At 35.9% G+C, this 15,732-nt stretch overlaps 1 protein-coding gene across 15 annotated transcripts in view; it reads right to left on the minus strand.

Moving 5' to 3' along the window:
• TCERG1 (transcription elongation regulator 1) overlaps nt 1–15,732 on the minus strand; it is a 62,364-nt gene that overhangs the window by 33,486 nt on the left and 13,146 nt on the right. For 4 of the 15 annotated variants that reach the window (XR_014309982.1, XR_014309983.1, XM_082724525.1 and 1 more), the window contains exons 5-9: nt 13,365–13,607; nt 8,904–8,966; nt 7,538–7,738; nt 6,696–6,808; nt 5,836–5,924 (exon numbers count right to left, since the gene is read on the minus strand). Coding sequence is in view for 8 of the 15 variants with exons in the window: in XM_082724525.1 (XP_082580651.1) it covers nt 5,836–5,924; nt 6,696–6,808; nt 7,538–7,738; nt 8,904–8,966; nt 13,365–13,607 (709 nt within the window). In the remaining 7 variants the exon portion in view is untranslated. The remainder of the gene's footprint in view (nt 1–5,835; nt 5,925–6,695; nt 6,809–7,537; nt 7,739–8,903; nt 8,967–13,364; nt 13,608–15,732) is intronic. The other 11 variants (XR_014309977.1, XR_014309981.1, XM_082724528.1 and 8 more) reach the window with 3 other exon arrangements.

The raw sequence follows: 15,732 nt of genomic DNA on the forward strand, positions 1-15,732 counted from the left end.
CATGGAATCCAACAAAAAACAAGGCTCAGTGATCCTAAGAAAAACAAAACACTTCTACTTTTCACCTCTCCTTACAGTTAATTTTAAAACGAAGTGTGGGGGCCCTGGGTGGCACAGTCAGTTAAGTGTCCAACTCTTGGTTTCAGCTCAGATCTTGATCTCAGGATGTTGAGATCAAGCCCCATGTCCAGCTCTGTGCTCAGCACAGAGTCTGCTTGGGAATCTCCCTCTCCCCACCCCCCCGCTGTTGCTCGTGCTCATGTTCATGCATATGCACTCTCTCTCATTCTCAAACAAGTAAATCTTTAAAAACATAAATAAATAAAAGCAGGTGTGGGGGGAAACATGTTATATACCACATTCCATCAGAATAATCCTGAGAGGGCACAGGGTTGGCTCAGTCAGAAGAGCATGTGACTCTTGATCTTGGCATTGTGAGGTTTATTTCTAGTAGAAACTAAAAATAAAATCTTTTTTTTTTTTTATTTTTATTTTTTTTTTTTAAAGATTTTATTTATTTATTTGACAGACAGAGATCCCAAGTAGGCAGAGAGGCAGGCAGAGAGAGAGGAGGAAGCAGGCTCCCTGCTGAGCAGAGAGCCCGATGTGGGACTCGATCCCAGGACCCTGAGATCATGACCTGAGCCGAAGGCAGCGGCTTAACCCACTGAGCCACCCAGGCACCCCTAAAAATAAAATCTTATAAAAATCTAAAAAAGGAACAATCCTGGGATACTTAAGCCACCTTGATAGATGTTTAACTTTACGTGGGGGAAAAAAAAAACCCTTAATTTTCTATCCTAGTTTCTAAACACTATTTAATTATTGACAGCAGTAACTATTAAGATAGAGATGCTATTTTACTAATTCATGCTGGCTTCAAAACACCAAAGTGTAATGTACTTCATCAGTACTAACAATAAATGTGGAGTGAGACACTGTCAGAACATTTCAGAAAACAAAAATCACGGACAAAGAATTCTTGTACCAAAAAACTGCCCTGTGCTGGGGCACCTAGATGGCTCAGTGCACTGAGCATCTCACTCCTGATTTCAGTTCAGTCTCATGATTTCATGAATCATGGATTGAGCCCTACATCGGGCTCCATGCTAAGCAGATACTGCTTGTCCCATTCCCTCTGCTCGCCCTCTCCCAAGCTCTAATAAATAAATAAAATAAAAAAAAAAAATTACCCTGTGCTAATAATATGCATGTACTCATGATAAAATGTTTAGGGATGAAGTGTACTAATTAATATCTGCAACTTTTAACCTTTTAAAAAAATAATGTACTGAGAGATGATAAATAATAATGCAAATAGAATTAAATGTTACTTGTAGACGCTAAGTCAATATATGGCGCTCACAGTTCTAGAAACATTCTTCCAATGTTTCTACAGGTTTCAACTTTTTCATAATAATATACTGGAGCAAAAACCTTTGGAAACAAAAACAAAAACCTACAGAAACACAAGAGCTAATTAATTAGTGGTCCTGTGCCACTCTCTGTATATGCGAAAGTGAGCAAAACTTGAAAGATCACTTTTCCTAAGTTAAAACCCAATACAGAGTACACGCAAAGAAAGCACAGCAAATACAAGCAACTCTCACTGGGCACGCTGCAAGACACCATAAAACTAACTGCAAGCTAAAGCTGTAGTATGCAATCTCAGTAAGCAATGGGAAAAAATATAATTAGTCCATAACCTTTATTTTTTTTGAAGATTTTATTTATTTGTCAGAGAGAGCACAAGCAGAGGGAGAAGCAGGCTCCCTGCTGAGCTGGGAGCCCAATATAAGACTCAATCCCAAGATCCCAGGATCATAACCTAAACTGAAGGCAGACGCTTAACCGGCTAAGCCAGCAGGAATCCCAGTCCATAATCTTTAAAAACTTTTGTCAAAACATTAAAAGCTCTCTTGGACCAGAAACTAAAGTTTATTGATCTAAGGAATAAAAAATGCTTCTAATTTTGATCTCTCTTTAAAGAGTCAAACAAATGTTGTGATATGCCAGGAAAATAAAAATCCCAATATTGGTACAGAAAATATGAAGCTTCATGTTTTGCATTTAGCTTCTTAACTGTAAAGAAACAGTTATTTCAAGAAATTTGGGGTGCCTGGGTGGCTCAGTTGGTTAAGCAACTGCCTTCGGCTCAGGTCTTGATCCTGGAGTCTCAGGATCGTGTCCCACATCGGACTCCCAGCTCCAAGGGGAGTCTGCTTCTCCCTCTGACCTTCTCCCCTCTCATGCTCTCACTGTCTCTCTCTCAAATAAATAAATAAAATCTTAAAAAAAAAAAAAAGAAATTTGAAGATAAGAAGAAAGAGTAATAAAAATCTGATTATCCAAATGAAGTGGCATAGCCCGCTTAACTAAGAAATTTGTTGGGTCTTCTTTCTTCTTTTTTCTAAGTAATCTCTACACCAAAAACATGGGGCTGTTTGGTGTAGAGACTTATAATCCCGAGATCTAAAGTCTTGTGCTCCACCAAATGAGCCAGCCAGGTGCCTTCTAAGTAATTTGTTTTGCTTAAAGTTAGCATTCACCCATTTTAGAAAAAAATTAAAGAATTAAAGTTCTACTGACAATACATTTTTCACTGACCAGAACCTGGAAAATAATTTAAACAAGCAGTTATCTTATATGTATTCAGATGGACTATAAAAGCACTAGGAACATATAGTTGCATGGGGGGTGAGGGACAGCCCCTAAGAAATACCTAAATCTAGAAGATATAAATGAAAGATCAATACATTTGATCCCATAAAAATACAAAATTTATGTTATGACAAGACATCAAAACAAAAATGAATAGGTAGGGCGAAAGTATAATGTATGTAAAAATCAAAGGGTATTGATAATAGTATGCATAAAAGTCTTCTGGGGCACCTGGGTGGCTTGGTAGGTTAAGCGTCTAACCTCAGCTCATCAGGGTTGTGGGATCAAGCCCTCCAAGAGGCTCCACACTCAAGAGGAGTCTGCTCATCCTTCTCCCTCTTTCTGCCTCTCCCCACCACCCTAAGCTCTCTATCTCCCTCTCAAATGAATTTAAAAAAAAAAAAAAAATCTTAAAAAAAAAAAAAAAGTTTCTCCTATCATTAAGAGAAAGACAAAACCATAAAGATGAGGAAAACTGTGAAGGGAAGAATCCACAGCCCCAATGAACATGAAATATCAAATTATACCAGCATTCTGAAAACATTTAACAGGAACCTTTTTCTCAACAGGTTACCAAAGATTTAAATAGACTATGCCACACTGGTAAGAGGGAGAGAAAACTGGTACTCTGAAGCCACTGCTTGGAATATTAACTGGCATAGTTCAGCACCCCTGTCAAAACCTTTCTGAGGTCAACCTACCAGTAGCTACTGAAATATTAAATAACAGTATCACCTCATTGAATTGATTCACTTGAATCAATCCAACAGAAATACTTGCACATATTCACAAAGAAATATGTACAAGGATGTCCTAAACAGCAGTTTCTGTTAATGCGGGGCAGAGGTAGACAACCTCATCTCATCATCCATTTATAGAAAAACTATGCATTTACAGAAAACTATGCTATCCATCACAAACAGATTTATATGTACAAAAACAGCAACATTTCTTGAGACATTTTTAGTAAAAACCACTGAGGAATACAGTTTTTAACACTCTAAGATGCATGCAGACCACATGTACAACTCTGTACACATGTACACAAAACAAAGGGTCCAGAAGGCATATGTAACCAAACTTTCATTAACGAGGCTTGGGACAAGTGGAATTAATTTTTTCCTCCAAATAATTCTTTCATATTATATGTTTTTATGGATTCACATTATTCTTTTCTAATAATATCAGATCAATGAAAAAATAACTGAAAGCAGGACACAAAAACTACAGCTATAGAGTATACAGAAAAAGAGGTTTGGAGGGCAATAAAAAAAAAAAAAAAAAAAAAAAAAGAGAGAGATTTGACATGCAAGTAACAAATGTTCCAGAAAAGGAAAAAACAAACAGATAAAGAGAAGCAATAATTAAACAAATTCCAAAAGAAAATTCCACTCATCTGGGGACAGGCTCAAATCTGAAAACTGATGAGGGTCCATGAAGCTTCAGACTAGTGGGGTTTGGAGGTGGTTATCAGCTTTTCACATACAATAGTCAAATTCAGGAACCACAACCTAGGAACAAATTCTTTAAGTAGGCTCTTTCTGTAACTTCGATTTTGGATCCAGGTAAATATTTTGCTTAATTATTTTTTAAAATGAGGCTATGTATCAAGTTGGTGGAATAAAATATACAGAAGACTTACTCTAAATGCCTTTAAAACACAGTAATTTGACTATAGTCAGCCTGGAGTGACATACTCTGAACATAAAAGTAACGTGGGGAGCGAGGAGGATAATAAAGGTTAAAAAATGTCTTCAGTATCATATTGTTAGTGACAGTGTTGGTACTACAATTCTGTGACTTGTGTGTGAGATAAGCAAATGAGTAATTGCATTTATATCACTCAGAAAAGGATTTTCAGCAGGAAAGGGAATGTTGAATTAAAATAGATGATGAAGTTCAGTAAAAACCTCATAGTAAATCTGAACTGCAAGTAATGATACGAACTCATGATGTATCTTTAAATGTGTGCATCTTCAATCTGTTCCTACCAAAGAGGCTTAAAGATAATGACTTATTCAGTAGTAACAACTATCCCTAGATCTTATAAATGCCACATCCCACAAAAAGCAAAATGGACGAATCTATATCCAAGACGGGAAATACATGAGAAAGCCAGGAACATCTTTGTCAGAGTAGAAAACAAGGAAGGTATCAAAGACAGGGTTGCAACACAAAACCTCAGGGTCAACCTTAGGAGGCTTTACCCAGCCCAAGATACAACAACTGAACTTTAGTAAGGATAATAACTATAACAGACAGAAGCAAAGAAAATGTATTTAAATCCATGAATTTGTTAAATAGTCAAACCAACTCATTATTGTGAAAACCTCCACACTGACATTATGGGCCAAATAACTAATTCCTGTAGGGAGCTCTCCTGTACCTGCTAGGATGTTTAGGAACATCTCTGCCCTCTAACAACTAGATGCTATAAGCTATCAATCCCTTCCAAGTTATGACAACCAAAATGTCTTCAGACACTGCCAAACATCCACTTGTGAACTAGTCTTGTCAAAAGGTCACACATGAACTTGATCGGGGCTCTGCAGGAAATTCAGGAATAGAAGACTGAAACGGTACCCAGGAATGCAACAACACTCAGACTGTGATTCTCCACATAACAAACATATTTTTAAATAATAAAAACAGAAAAGAAAAAGCAATGAAAACACAATGAAGGGGATTACAAGACATAAGGGAGAACTCCCTGCAATGTGTGAATTATATATGAATTAAACAGGCTGGAGTAGGAACAGGAGAGAGCACTGACACAGGGAGAAAGAGAAAAGGAAAACCAAACCAAAGAAGAAAAAGTACACTTAAATAAAAAGACAATTTTACACAGTTCTAAAAATATAATCATGTATGCGGGAATATGTACAAAATTAATTTTTAAAAATCTTAAACACTAAAAAGGAGATTCAGGATCTCACAGCAGTACAATAAACATTAATGGACAGTACCGTGAAAGGAGAAAGACAATGCACAGCAATTGGGTTTTAGGTCTGAACACCCAAAATACAAGAAATAAAAACCAAAATATGCTTTAGATAAAAAAGTCTACTTGGTGTGTATTTTTTAAAAGCACCTTTTCTTACTACATGATGAACCACGGCAATAACTCAGCAAACAAGAATTTTAAGTCATTTACTTATTGAGCCAAGTACATACCATGGAGTACCGGGAATAGGGGTAGTAGCTACTGGCTTTGCCTTCTGGGCAGCCTTTTCTTCTTCAGTCATCTCCTCCTCTTTGGGCTCCTATGGGAAATGATGTTACTCCCATTTAATTAGGTATTTCAGGTATCACAAAACCATACCTGAATCTTACACAAATCCAAGTTATACTGTGAATAACTCAAAGTGCAACCAACATAGGGTCTGTTACTAGCGTAGTGAGGATCCTGTGTAGGAATTTCTAAGAAAAGTTCTAAATCCTTGCTCCCTAGACAGAGCCAAATTCTACAACAGCAGACCCCAGCAACAGCAGATGATCCTAACTTACAGAGTCACTAACCATCTGCTTAGGAACAGAAATGGAGAACTGAGGATAAGAAAATTAGATGAGACTTCCTCCTTTAAGATTATTTCTTTCTCCTGCTAACTTCTTAACTAATAAGACATGCCTATCATTAATCCCTCACTGAATAAAGGAAGCTTCCAAAAAGGAGAGCTTTTTCAGTGCTGTGTAGAGATCATCCCATGCCAGGAGAAGACAGATAAAATAAAACATTCCCCAAATATAAAATAGTACTTATAATTTTTACCATGTGCCAGTCTATAAATCAGAAGGCTGGGATTGGGTCAATGCTCTGGTCCAACGCCCTTTCTTTCCAGGGGCCTTGGTTTACTCTAAGAAGTTAATGAAACTTTCAAAGGAAAAACTGAATTACAAAGTTCAAAGAACTCCAAAATTTCAGAAATCAGACTGTAGCAATTATCTACGACTGTATCAAATGGGTGTTCAATCACAAGTCGATTGCACCCAACAATTACTGCTGGCTCCCAGGTTAACAGGCCGCTGCTCTTTACCTCCTTTATCTCCTTTATTGGCTCTTCTTTAGGGTCCTCCTCCTCCGTCTCCATTGGCAGAGGTTCTTCAGAAGGTTCTTTAATTGGCTCTTTAATCTTCTCCTCTAATTTTTCTATTATAAAGTTAAGACAATGGCACTCAATGGTTTTTGGTGTAATTTTCTAAGAACTTTCAGAGACTAAGTAATTAAGATATTCCGTTAACTAGAAGTTATTAACCACAAAAATAAAATGTTCTTCTTTCTATCATCAATTTCAATGTAACGTACTAGTCAAGTTTAATACTTGCTCTACCATCAGAACACTTTCACTAGAAAAGTGAGGGACACAGTCCCTCACTGTCCCTGTAGAGGGACACAGTCTTTCAAGTCTCTCTCGTTATTCTTTGTAGCAATGATTCGTTTTGCTCAAAGGGACAAGATACTAAGATACTTGGAAACAGGAACTTGTGATACAGAAAACTGTATGAATTTTCTCCATCTCAGACTCCAAGGGCCTGCATTTCTTTCTTCAGAACACATGCAACACAGACATCTCTTCCTGAGAGCACTGTCAGTCTCAGTAATTACATAGGAGAATAATTATGAAATTCCTAACAGCATATATATATGTGTACAGATGTATAATTAAATTTCTCCAGATGGAAAAACCAAGGACAAACATGTAAGTGGAACTGGCTTTTTAAATATACACATATTTATCAATCTGGTAGAAATAAATAATCCAAAACTACAAGATGAGTAATTCCTTCAAATGTGTTAAAAAGGAAGTAACTCAGAATTTCAAATAGCATTCTATTATCATAGCTTTCACTATGCCTCAACAAGTCATTAAAACTATACCTTTTTCCTTTAGCTCTTGGGGTTTTTCCCAGGTTGATTCTAAAGTTCTATTATTATAGTAATAGGTCTTTCCATCCGCTGTTTTATATTCAGTCCACTCAGAAACTGCCGTCGCTCCAGCTAAGGTAGCAGGGGAAGCTGCAATAGCAACCTGGGGATGTATCATAGGTACGATAGGAGGGGCCATGCCTGGCAACACACCTAAAAGAAGAATAATACGAAGTTAGGTCCAAGTATCAAATTGTAAAGTAAAATGAAACTTTAAAATATGAGCTACATCTTTCTATTAAATACTAATAAATGAATGAGCCAGTTGGAACAAAACAACGAATCGTATAAAATGTGATTTAATTACTTAACACTATTTCTCTGGTTTAGTTCTAAGATCTAAATTCAATTAGATTCAGAAATTCAACCCATGAAGTACCTTAAGAACAGCCAAAAATTTGGACTGAAGTAACGATGAAGTCCTAACAATTATAAAAATCATGACACATTCTGTATGTGTGAAGAAAGATATATTTTTATAAAGAATTTCTCAAATTCTAATGAAATCAAGACAACAGACATATTTAGTGAGCATACTTCTGAGGCAAAATTATTTTTTAGTTCTAAGGTACCTAAAAGGGTATGATAAAATTCTCAGTTTTCAAGTAAATGACTGAGTTCATTATCAAATCCACTTTAATATACTAAGTGATTAAGTCAGACATCCCTGTTAACTCTTTGTCAGTTTAGTCTTTTCCTTAAAAAAAAAAAAAAAAAGGCAATTTCTTCTAATTTTTTAAAAGATAAGCCAAGATAATTATTTTTTATAAGACAGCTACATAAGCTGACATTATAGAAATAATTAAGGACATATAAATCCAAATTGGAAAAAAAAAACAAACCCCTCATATCTTATTTCAGAATTTAAGTTGTGGGTAGCTATCTTCAATAAGTTTCAAATGTAAAGTTATACTATGCACACAAATATTCACACACATATACCCACTAGCATGCAAGCATAATCACATCACTTTACACATGGAAATGATTTTTTTATATTTAACTTAAAAACACATCAAAAATAAAATAAATGTAATGAAAATGAGAATGAAGTTGTTTACACTTATTACAAAAATTAAGATATAAAGTTATCTGACCTTATTTGTTTTTTGTGAACCAAAGAAGCTAATACTACAGGCAATTGGGAAAATTAAGTGTTGGCCAAATATGACAACTGCATTTATACTGCTCATTAAAAAGAAAAATATAAAAAAATCCACTCACTTGGGCAAAAATAAATAAATAAAAGGATAAACAACAACATTCACTACCATGCCAACTTACAGACAAAACAAACTAAGATGGTTTTAAAAATTACCGGTCTTGGTGGTAGCGACTGTCTTTACATACGGGCAGCTGACTATTTGCATCATTGCTACACCTGTAAAATGGATAAGCAAGCATACGTTGGAAAGCTGCCATGGAATGTCGGCTACCACTGGGATTCAGGGAAGTAATTTACCACTACAATTTAGAATGCTATTCCCATTGAAAAAGACCAGGAATGGAGTAGAATTTCTTTTTGTTTGACATTTTGTGGGAAGTGGTGCCAAATCCACTGATAACTAATTCTAAATTATAGCATCAATTACCTTTTTATCAAACCAGCTCTGATAATATTTGAAGGAGACTCAAAAGTTTAAATTCAATGAAGGAAGCCCCTTCATTACATATATATAACAAGTTCTCATGTGGGACATTTTCCCACAGGACATCAAACCCATGCTGCTGTTGCTTAGATACCAGTGAAAGGCAGATGCAGCATGACACTGACAAGACACTTTCTCTGTGCTGCTGCTAAGTGGAAACTACATGCAGAAGCTGAAGCATGGGGCATAACCATGCAGAAGGAGAAAATGAATAAAATAGGACAAAGAGGGGTACGAGAGAAAGGAAGAAAGTAAGGTATGGGATGGATTCAAATATTCCAATGCAAATAATATTTTAAATAAAAGGGCAGAGATGAAAAGAAGGGTAGCACTCAACTAATGACAAAATATCCATGTTTAGAACCTGCTCTAAGGAATGTCACAGGCTTGAAACAGTGTGGAAGCAGGCTAACATACGAAGAAAAATACAGCCCCTGTAGTAGCACCAATGACTACATGGGCTGATTGCTCAGAAACCTCTATTATTTAAGCCAACTAAAGAAGCAGCACTTGTATCAAAGAATGGAAATTACGTACAGTTCTTAGAAGAATGAAGACTCATCATGATGCATTACAATGGTGATAAAAAGGGAATGAAAGGAAAAGCTGGAAAACTAAGACTGATTAATTGAAGAAATCCAAAATTAAGTGTGAATTGGAAAAAAATTTTTAAAGGAAAGGGCTGAAGGCTGAAGGCAGGAAGAAAAGGGGTTGCGGAATTAAGTTTTAATTTCTGTTTTGGCTGAAAAAAACTAAACCTAGCTGGGTAACCATGAAAATTTAAAATCATATTCATATTCCCCACTGAAGTATAGGACAAAAAATTTCTCTTGGAGTTAAAAAAGGAAATTAAACCCCTGGCTTTGTAAATAATGTACCTAAGTTCACGCACACACACACAAAAATACGGCCAATTTTTGAAAAAATGCCTTTTATTTCTTATTTACTACTTTAAGTAAAGAATATTAAAGCTAAACTTTCTATTACCCCTGGAACTAAAACAAAAGCACTGGATCAATAAAGCATGCTGAGTTAAGTCATATGTATGCTTCTGTTTTCCCTAATGTTAAAAGAAAGCAATGGAAAAATTCATTTGGTTAAAGAAGTTACACCGCACCATGAGGTTTAAACTAGTATAAATACTGCCATCTGCAGGACGACTAGAACCTAGGAAGTTAGCCCTAGAAATTCAATTCTTAGAATACATGAACTTTTTTCTCAATGTTCTCCAAAACCACTCTCCCCAAAAGGTAATTTTAACTATTCAACTTAAACAGAAGAAAATCAAATCTATTCATGTTTAGGCCCAAGTACCATTGTTAAATATGAACTGGGCCAACACAGAGCTCCTATTGACTGACAACAAAGAGACCATACTGAAAGCCCTTACGTGTTTCTTCTCATGCTAAAAAGATAAATGTAAGGCCTTCTTTGGGGCTGATTACATACATAAGACTCACAAAACCGCCACACATCTAAATTTTTAATCTTCTATTTAAAGGGAGCATCTGGGGCACCTGGGTGCCTCAACCGGTTAAGCAACCAACTCTCAATTTTGGCTCAGGTCATTATCACTGGGTCTTGAGATCAACCCACGTGTGGGGCACCATATTCAGCAGGGAGTCTGCTTGAGGATTTTCTATCTGCCTCTCCCTCTGCCCTTCCCTCTGCTCTTGCTGGCTCTGGTACTCTCTCTCAAATAAATACATTTAAAATTTTAAAAAATCTAAAGGGAGCATCTGTTCAATTTTCCTATAACTTTATTCTCAAATTATGTTCTACTAGGTAATTAGAAAATTCCATTTAGCATTCTGAATAATTCTGATGCCAACAAGTTTCTTAAAATTCAAAGATTTTATAGTCTTAGAAATCCTATAATTCCAATCCATTTTACTATTCCCAATTCCAACTCTAATTTCTATATTGTACCTATAACTCTTCCACTTTCACTCATCTTATTTGATTATCCCTTCTTTAATCATCCTCATTAGAGCCCTACACTGCTCTTACAGAAAGAATTTAAAGCTCCAAGATAATTCACAACCAAATCTTTCCTGTTTACCTTACTGCCAAACTGATAAAAAGAAACAAAAAGAGATCAATCCCACTGTACATAAAAGATCTGGGGAGGAGAAAAACAAGTCATCATTTCTACCCCCCCACCCCACTAAAACACCTTGGAAAACTGAATTAAAAGGGAAAATAGGAAAATGAATTTGTAATATCAAAGATGCCTTACCATATAAACAAATATTATTATTATTTTCTGTAAAACATTAACTCTCTCTTTAAGGAATCTTGGCATCCTGAACAAAATTTTACAGATTACCTAACTCAAGCTCTCTTCCAAATGACCTACAAGATGACATTAGTGACTGTCATTTATTAAATGCCTTTTATTGCTAAACTTCATAGGTACCACCTCGCTTAGTCAAATGGTCACCACCACCTGTTTTAAAATGTCTAGATGGGGTGAGGGTCAGAAAAGACCATATCAAAACAGAGCAATAAGGGATTTTTTTGTGACAAAATTCAGCAGTCTATAGAAATGAACTTTGTTTCTCTGTACCTTTCACCTACCAGTCCCTATTAAGAACCTCCAAAGCAAAAGAAACGTCCTTTTGCAAAACCTCTCAAATACTTTGGTAACATTACTATGCTATACCTCAATCTTCTCTACAGAATTCATAACCCTAGGTCCTTCAGGTGATTCAGAATTCAGTACATGGTCTGAATACTGTCCTTGGCCCCAAAGCAGAGCAAGACTGTGAGAGCTTGTGACCAATGTCAACCTAGTCTCCATGTATCACCTGGTTTTCTACCAAAAGTCTATCTAGAGGCAATTATCCAGCAGCTTGTCTTAAAATTTAATTTAGAAAAAGGATAATACCTAGTATGAGGAAAAATTTTTCATTTTCCTCCTACTTTTAAATGATTTGAGTTTCTTAAACATCACATATTGGGCATTTAATTATCTAACACTACATCAACAATGTGCAAAAGGTTTTCCTTAGGGAAAAAATCCTACCAATTCTTAAAATTTCTCATTTCTTTCTTGCTAAGGTGCAATACCTAAGTGAATGCTTCTTTTCCAAGCGGTCACAAGGACAAAAACAATTAGAAGAATAGCGATAATTAAAATATATACAAATCTAAGAAACAGCTGTACTACAACCCTATTCTTACAAAAAAAGAGTACAAGAACAGCAATAATAGACAGCAGGAGGAATATGAAACTGGGGACAAAAGGCCTAGTTCTATCTATCCTTACTACAAACTAGCCCTGTGAACTTGAGCTATATAAGGTATAAAAGCTTCAAACTGTAATACTAGGAAAACAGACCACGGATTAAGGGTTAAACGTGTTTGCCAACAGCAAATGCATTCAAATTAGGATGCCTGACACTACCACTGTTTAATCCCTACAGGAAGGATTCTATGCCACAACCTCACTGTAACTATTTAAGTGTTTAAATGGTGCAGGTTATATTTCACTTCACCTCCCAAGGTAAAGCTCTGGTTTTGCTTTAGATTAATTTCTTACAGTCAGGTGATCTGCATTTTCTTCCCAATATAACATAGTTACTAAGAGCATGGTATTCGGGTCTGGAATGCTCAGCTCCTATCCCAACGCCATCACTTATTAGCTTTGTGACCATGGGTAAGTAATTTAACCTGTCTGTGTACCTACCTCATACAATGGTTGCAAAAATTAAACTGAGTTATTACACGTAAGGTGCTTAGAACAGGGCACAATATATAAAATCACTCAATTTGTATTTGCTATTAATGACTTATAAGTTCTCAACTTCACAGACTCAATCCTTTAAAGATATTGCATTTGAACATAGTTACATGAAAAGATGATCATTTTTAATTCACTGAGGCCATTATCCAAAAATGAGTGTAGTTTCAAATGTGGCTCTAATTTTAAGACATGTAAACAACAACAAAAAAAGGACATTTACCAAAACTGAAGAGAAAATACTGCAGTTAGCCATGAATCTTTCAGAAACATTTCAAACTGGTCAGATTCAAGGCAAATTTCAAATGCAACAGACACATGAGAACAAACTAACTGACAATATGAAAACATAGCTGGAAAGGACTATTAGAATCTATCGGTTTACCTGGAAGTGGAATTGGCATGCCAGGAAGGGGAACACGAAACGGAGGTACCATTACTGGTGGAAAGGCAGGTATTGCTGCTGCTGGCTGAGGTACTGAATGAGGAACAGCAGGAGGTAACGTCTGGGGATGCGGCTGGGGAACAGTTTGCACAGGTGTGGCTGTAGGAGCAGGAGTTGAAACACTAACTGTAGGCGTGGCAACTGAAACAGCAGAACTTGGGGTCTGATCTTGTGTTGTGGGTGCTGATGAAAGATAAAACAAAAATATGTATCATTCCTTCATAAACCATGTCGCCATATTCATTCATCATTCACTCATTCAGTAAGTATTTAAGAGCCCATTCCATGCACTGCAAGAAACTTCTAACAAGGTCTCTGTCTTTCAGAAGCTTGAAAACAGTTGGTTAAATGAAATACAAAAAAACAACTAAAATACAAAGTGAAATGGGATAAATGAATAGGGATATGAATCAAGACGCAAAGACCATTTCTAACCGTGAGAGGGTAAAGAAAATTGTATACTGATGACAGGCCTTGAAAGACTATGATTTCAACAAGGACAATGACAAAGTAGAAGGAGAAAATAAGTAAGTGGTGGGAAAAGTGAGTAAAAGCAAAGAGGAGATAACAAGGAATTATTCAGAAAATACAAAGCAGGCAGTCAACTAGTAAAACACTAGGCATATCAAAAGAACCAGGGAGTTATGACTGGAAAGGCAGGCCAGAGGCATAAAGTAGAAGGCTCTGACAGAAGACTAGGGAGTCTATACTTTGCCGGGTAGAGAAAGGGAAGAACTAAGGTAAACGCAGAAAACTGACCTAGGAGAATGCACACCAAAATGCATGTGTGTATGCCTCTCACATTTTGCTACATAGCCTTCATTAGAGTCTACATTTTTTTTTTTTTTTAAGAATGCATTCATGTGTTATTCGTGTGATTTCGTGAGCATAAAACAGGTCTGGGGATGCAAAATGAAGGTTTCTGTATGGAAGAGAATTAAGCAGTGTTCATTTGATGAATTAATCTGGCAGATGAATGGGAAGAAAAGGAAGAACAGAGGTGGAAAAATCAATTTCAACCTATCTGGACCATCCAAGCAAGGGAGAAGTGAGAAAAAGATAGGCAATAACCGATGACTTGAGTATGAACAAATGGAGTGAAAAAACAAGTTGGGTTTCTCTATGATTATTTAAAAATAAAAAGGTAAAAAAAGAAAAAAATAATAAAAACTCATGTTTCCAGTGTGAGAGACCAGGAGAATATGAAATTTGGGATTATCTGATTCTAATACATTATTTTAAGTACCAAAAATAAAACACTTCATCTCTAGTTATCACATTTAAAATAAAATTGAGACCCAAAAAAATAAACTTTGTATTTTTTACTTTTTAAAAAGTTTCAGTTCTCAAGTATTATAAAACATTTTTGTTATTTACTTATAACCCATTTAGTTCCAAAACAAAATTCATTTTGGTAACTCACTGGTAACAAATACTTCATTTTTTCTTGATGTAAAAAAAAACTTCAATTACCTGTACTGGACTAAGAATGAATTTATCAAATTAAATGAAATAAAACAGTGCATCCCCAATCTTCATGCCAATTTTATTTTAAGGGAAAGCACGCTGTTGAATACAAGCCACCCAATAATCCACCTGACAAAATTTGTATCGTTTTTCAGCTCCTAATAATGAAAAACTCACTTAGGCTGGGAAGATGTGAGCAATTTCATACTTGTTAATGCGGGACTCACCTTGGCTAAATAGACAGCAGGGCCAAACAAGTATCTTCAGGGGCCCAGGAATGAATTGTTGGTCTAGCATAGACCTAGCCTTAGGGTACAGTATCATATTAATATAATTTTATAACAGTGTGAAAAGTACAAATTACATGCAACATTTTCCCAGTCCCATAAATATACCACTTAGCATCTGTAATATACTGTAATGGCTGAAAATATGTCTAGTTATTCTTCCCAACATCCCTGAGGAGGATTTCATCAGCATTTTTCACAAACTTGCACAGGATAAAATGAGTTTATGCTCAACTGGGGCTAAAATATAAATTTCTTAATTTGTATTTCCATTTACCATAGGACTATACCGCAGTTCATACAACAAATTTTTTAAAATGTTATGGTAATAATATTTAGATATGATCAGAAGTATGACAACAAGTACTATACTCAGGAAAAGAACAGGAGTTACAAAGCATCAAATTTCAAGTGGAAAAGAACACCAACGGAGATGGCAAAGTTATTCACTCAACCCACTCCTCCTGCCGACACAGGATTTTCTAAATCTGATTAGTGGCCATGAGTCATGAGAGAAAAGACATAAAGGCAATGAAAGAATTCAATGGGAAACT

Source organism: Mustela nivalis (genome assembly GCF_964662115.1).
Source record: "Mustela nivalis genome assembly, chromosome: 3".
Taxonomy (NCBI): domain Eukaryota; kingdom Metazoa; phylum Chordata; class Mammalia; order Carnivora; family Mustelidae; genus Mustela; species Mustela nivalis.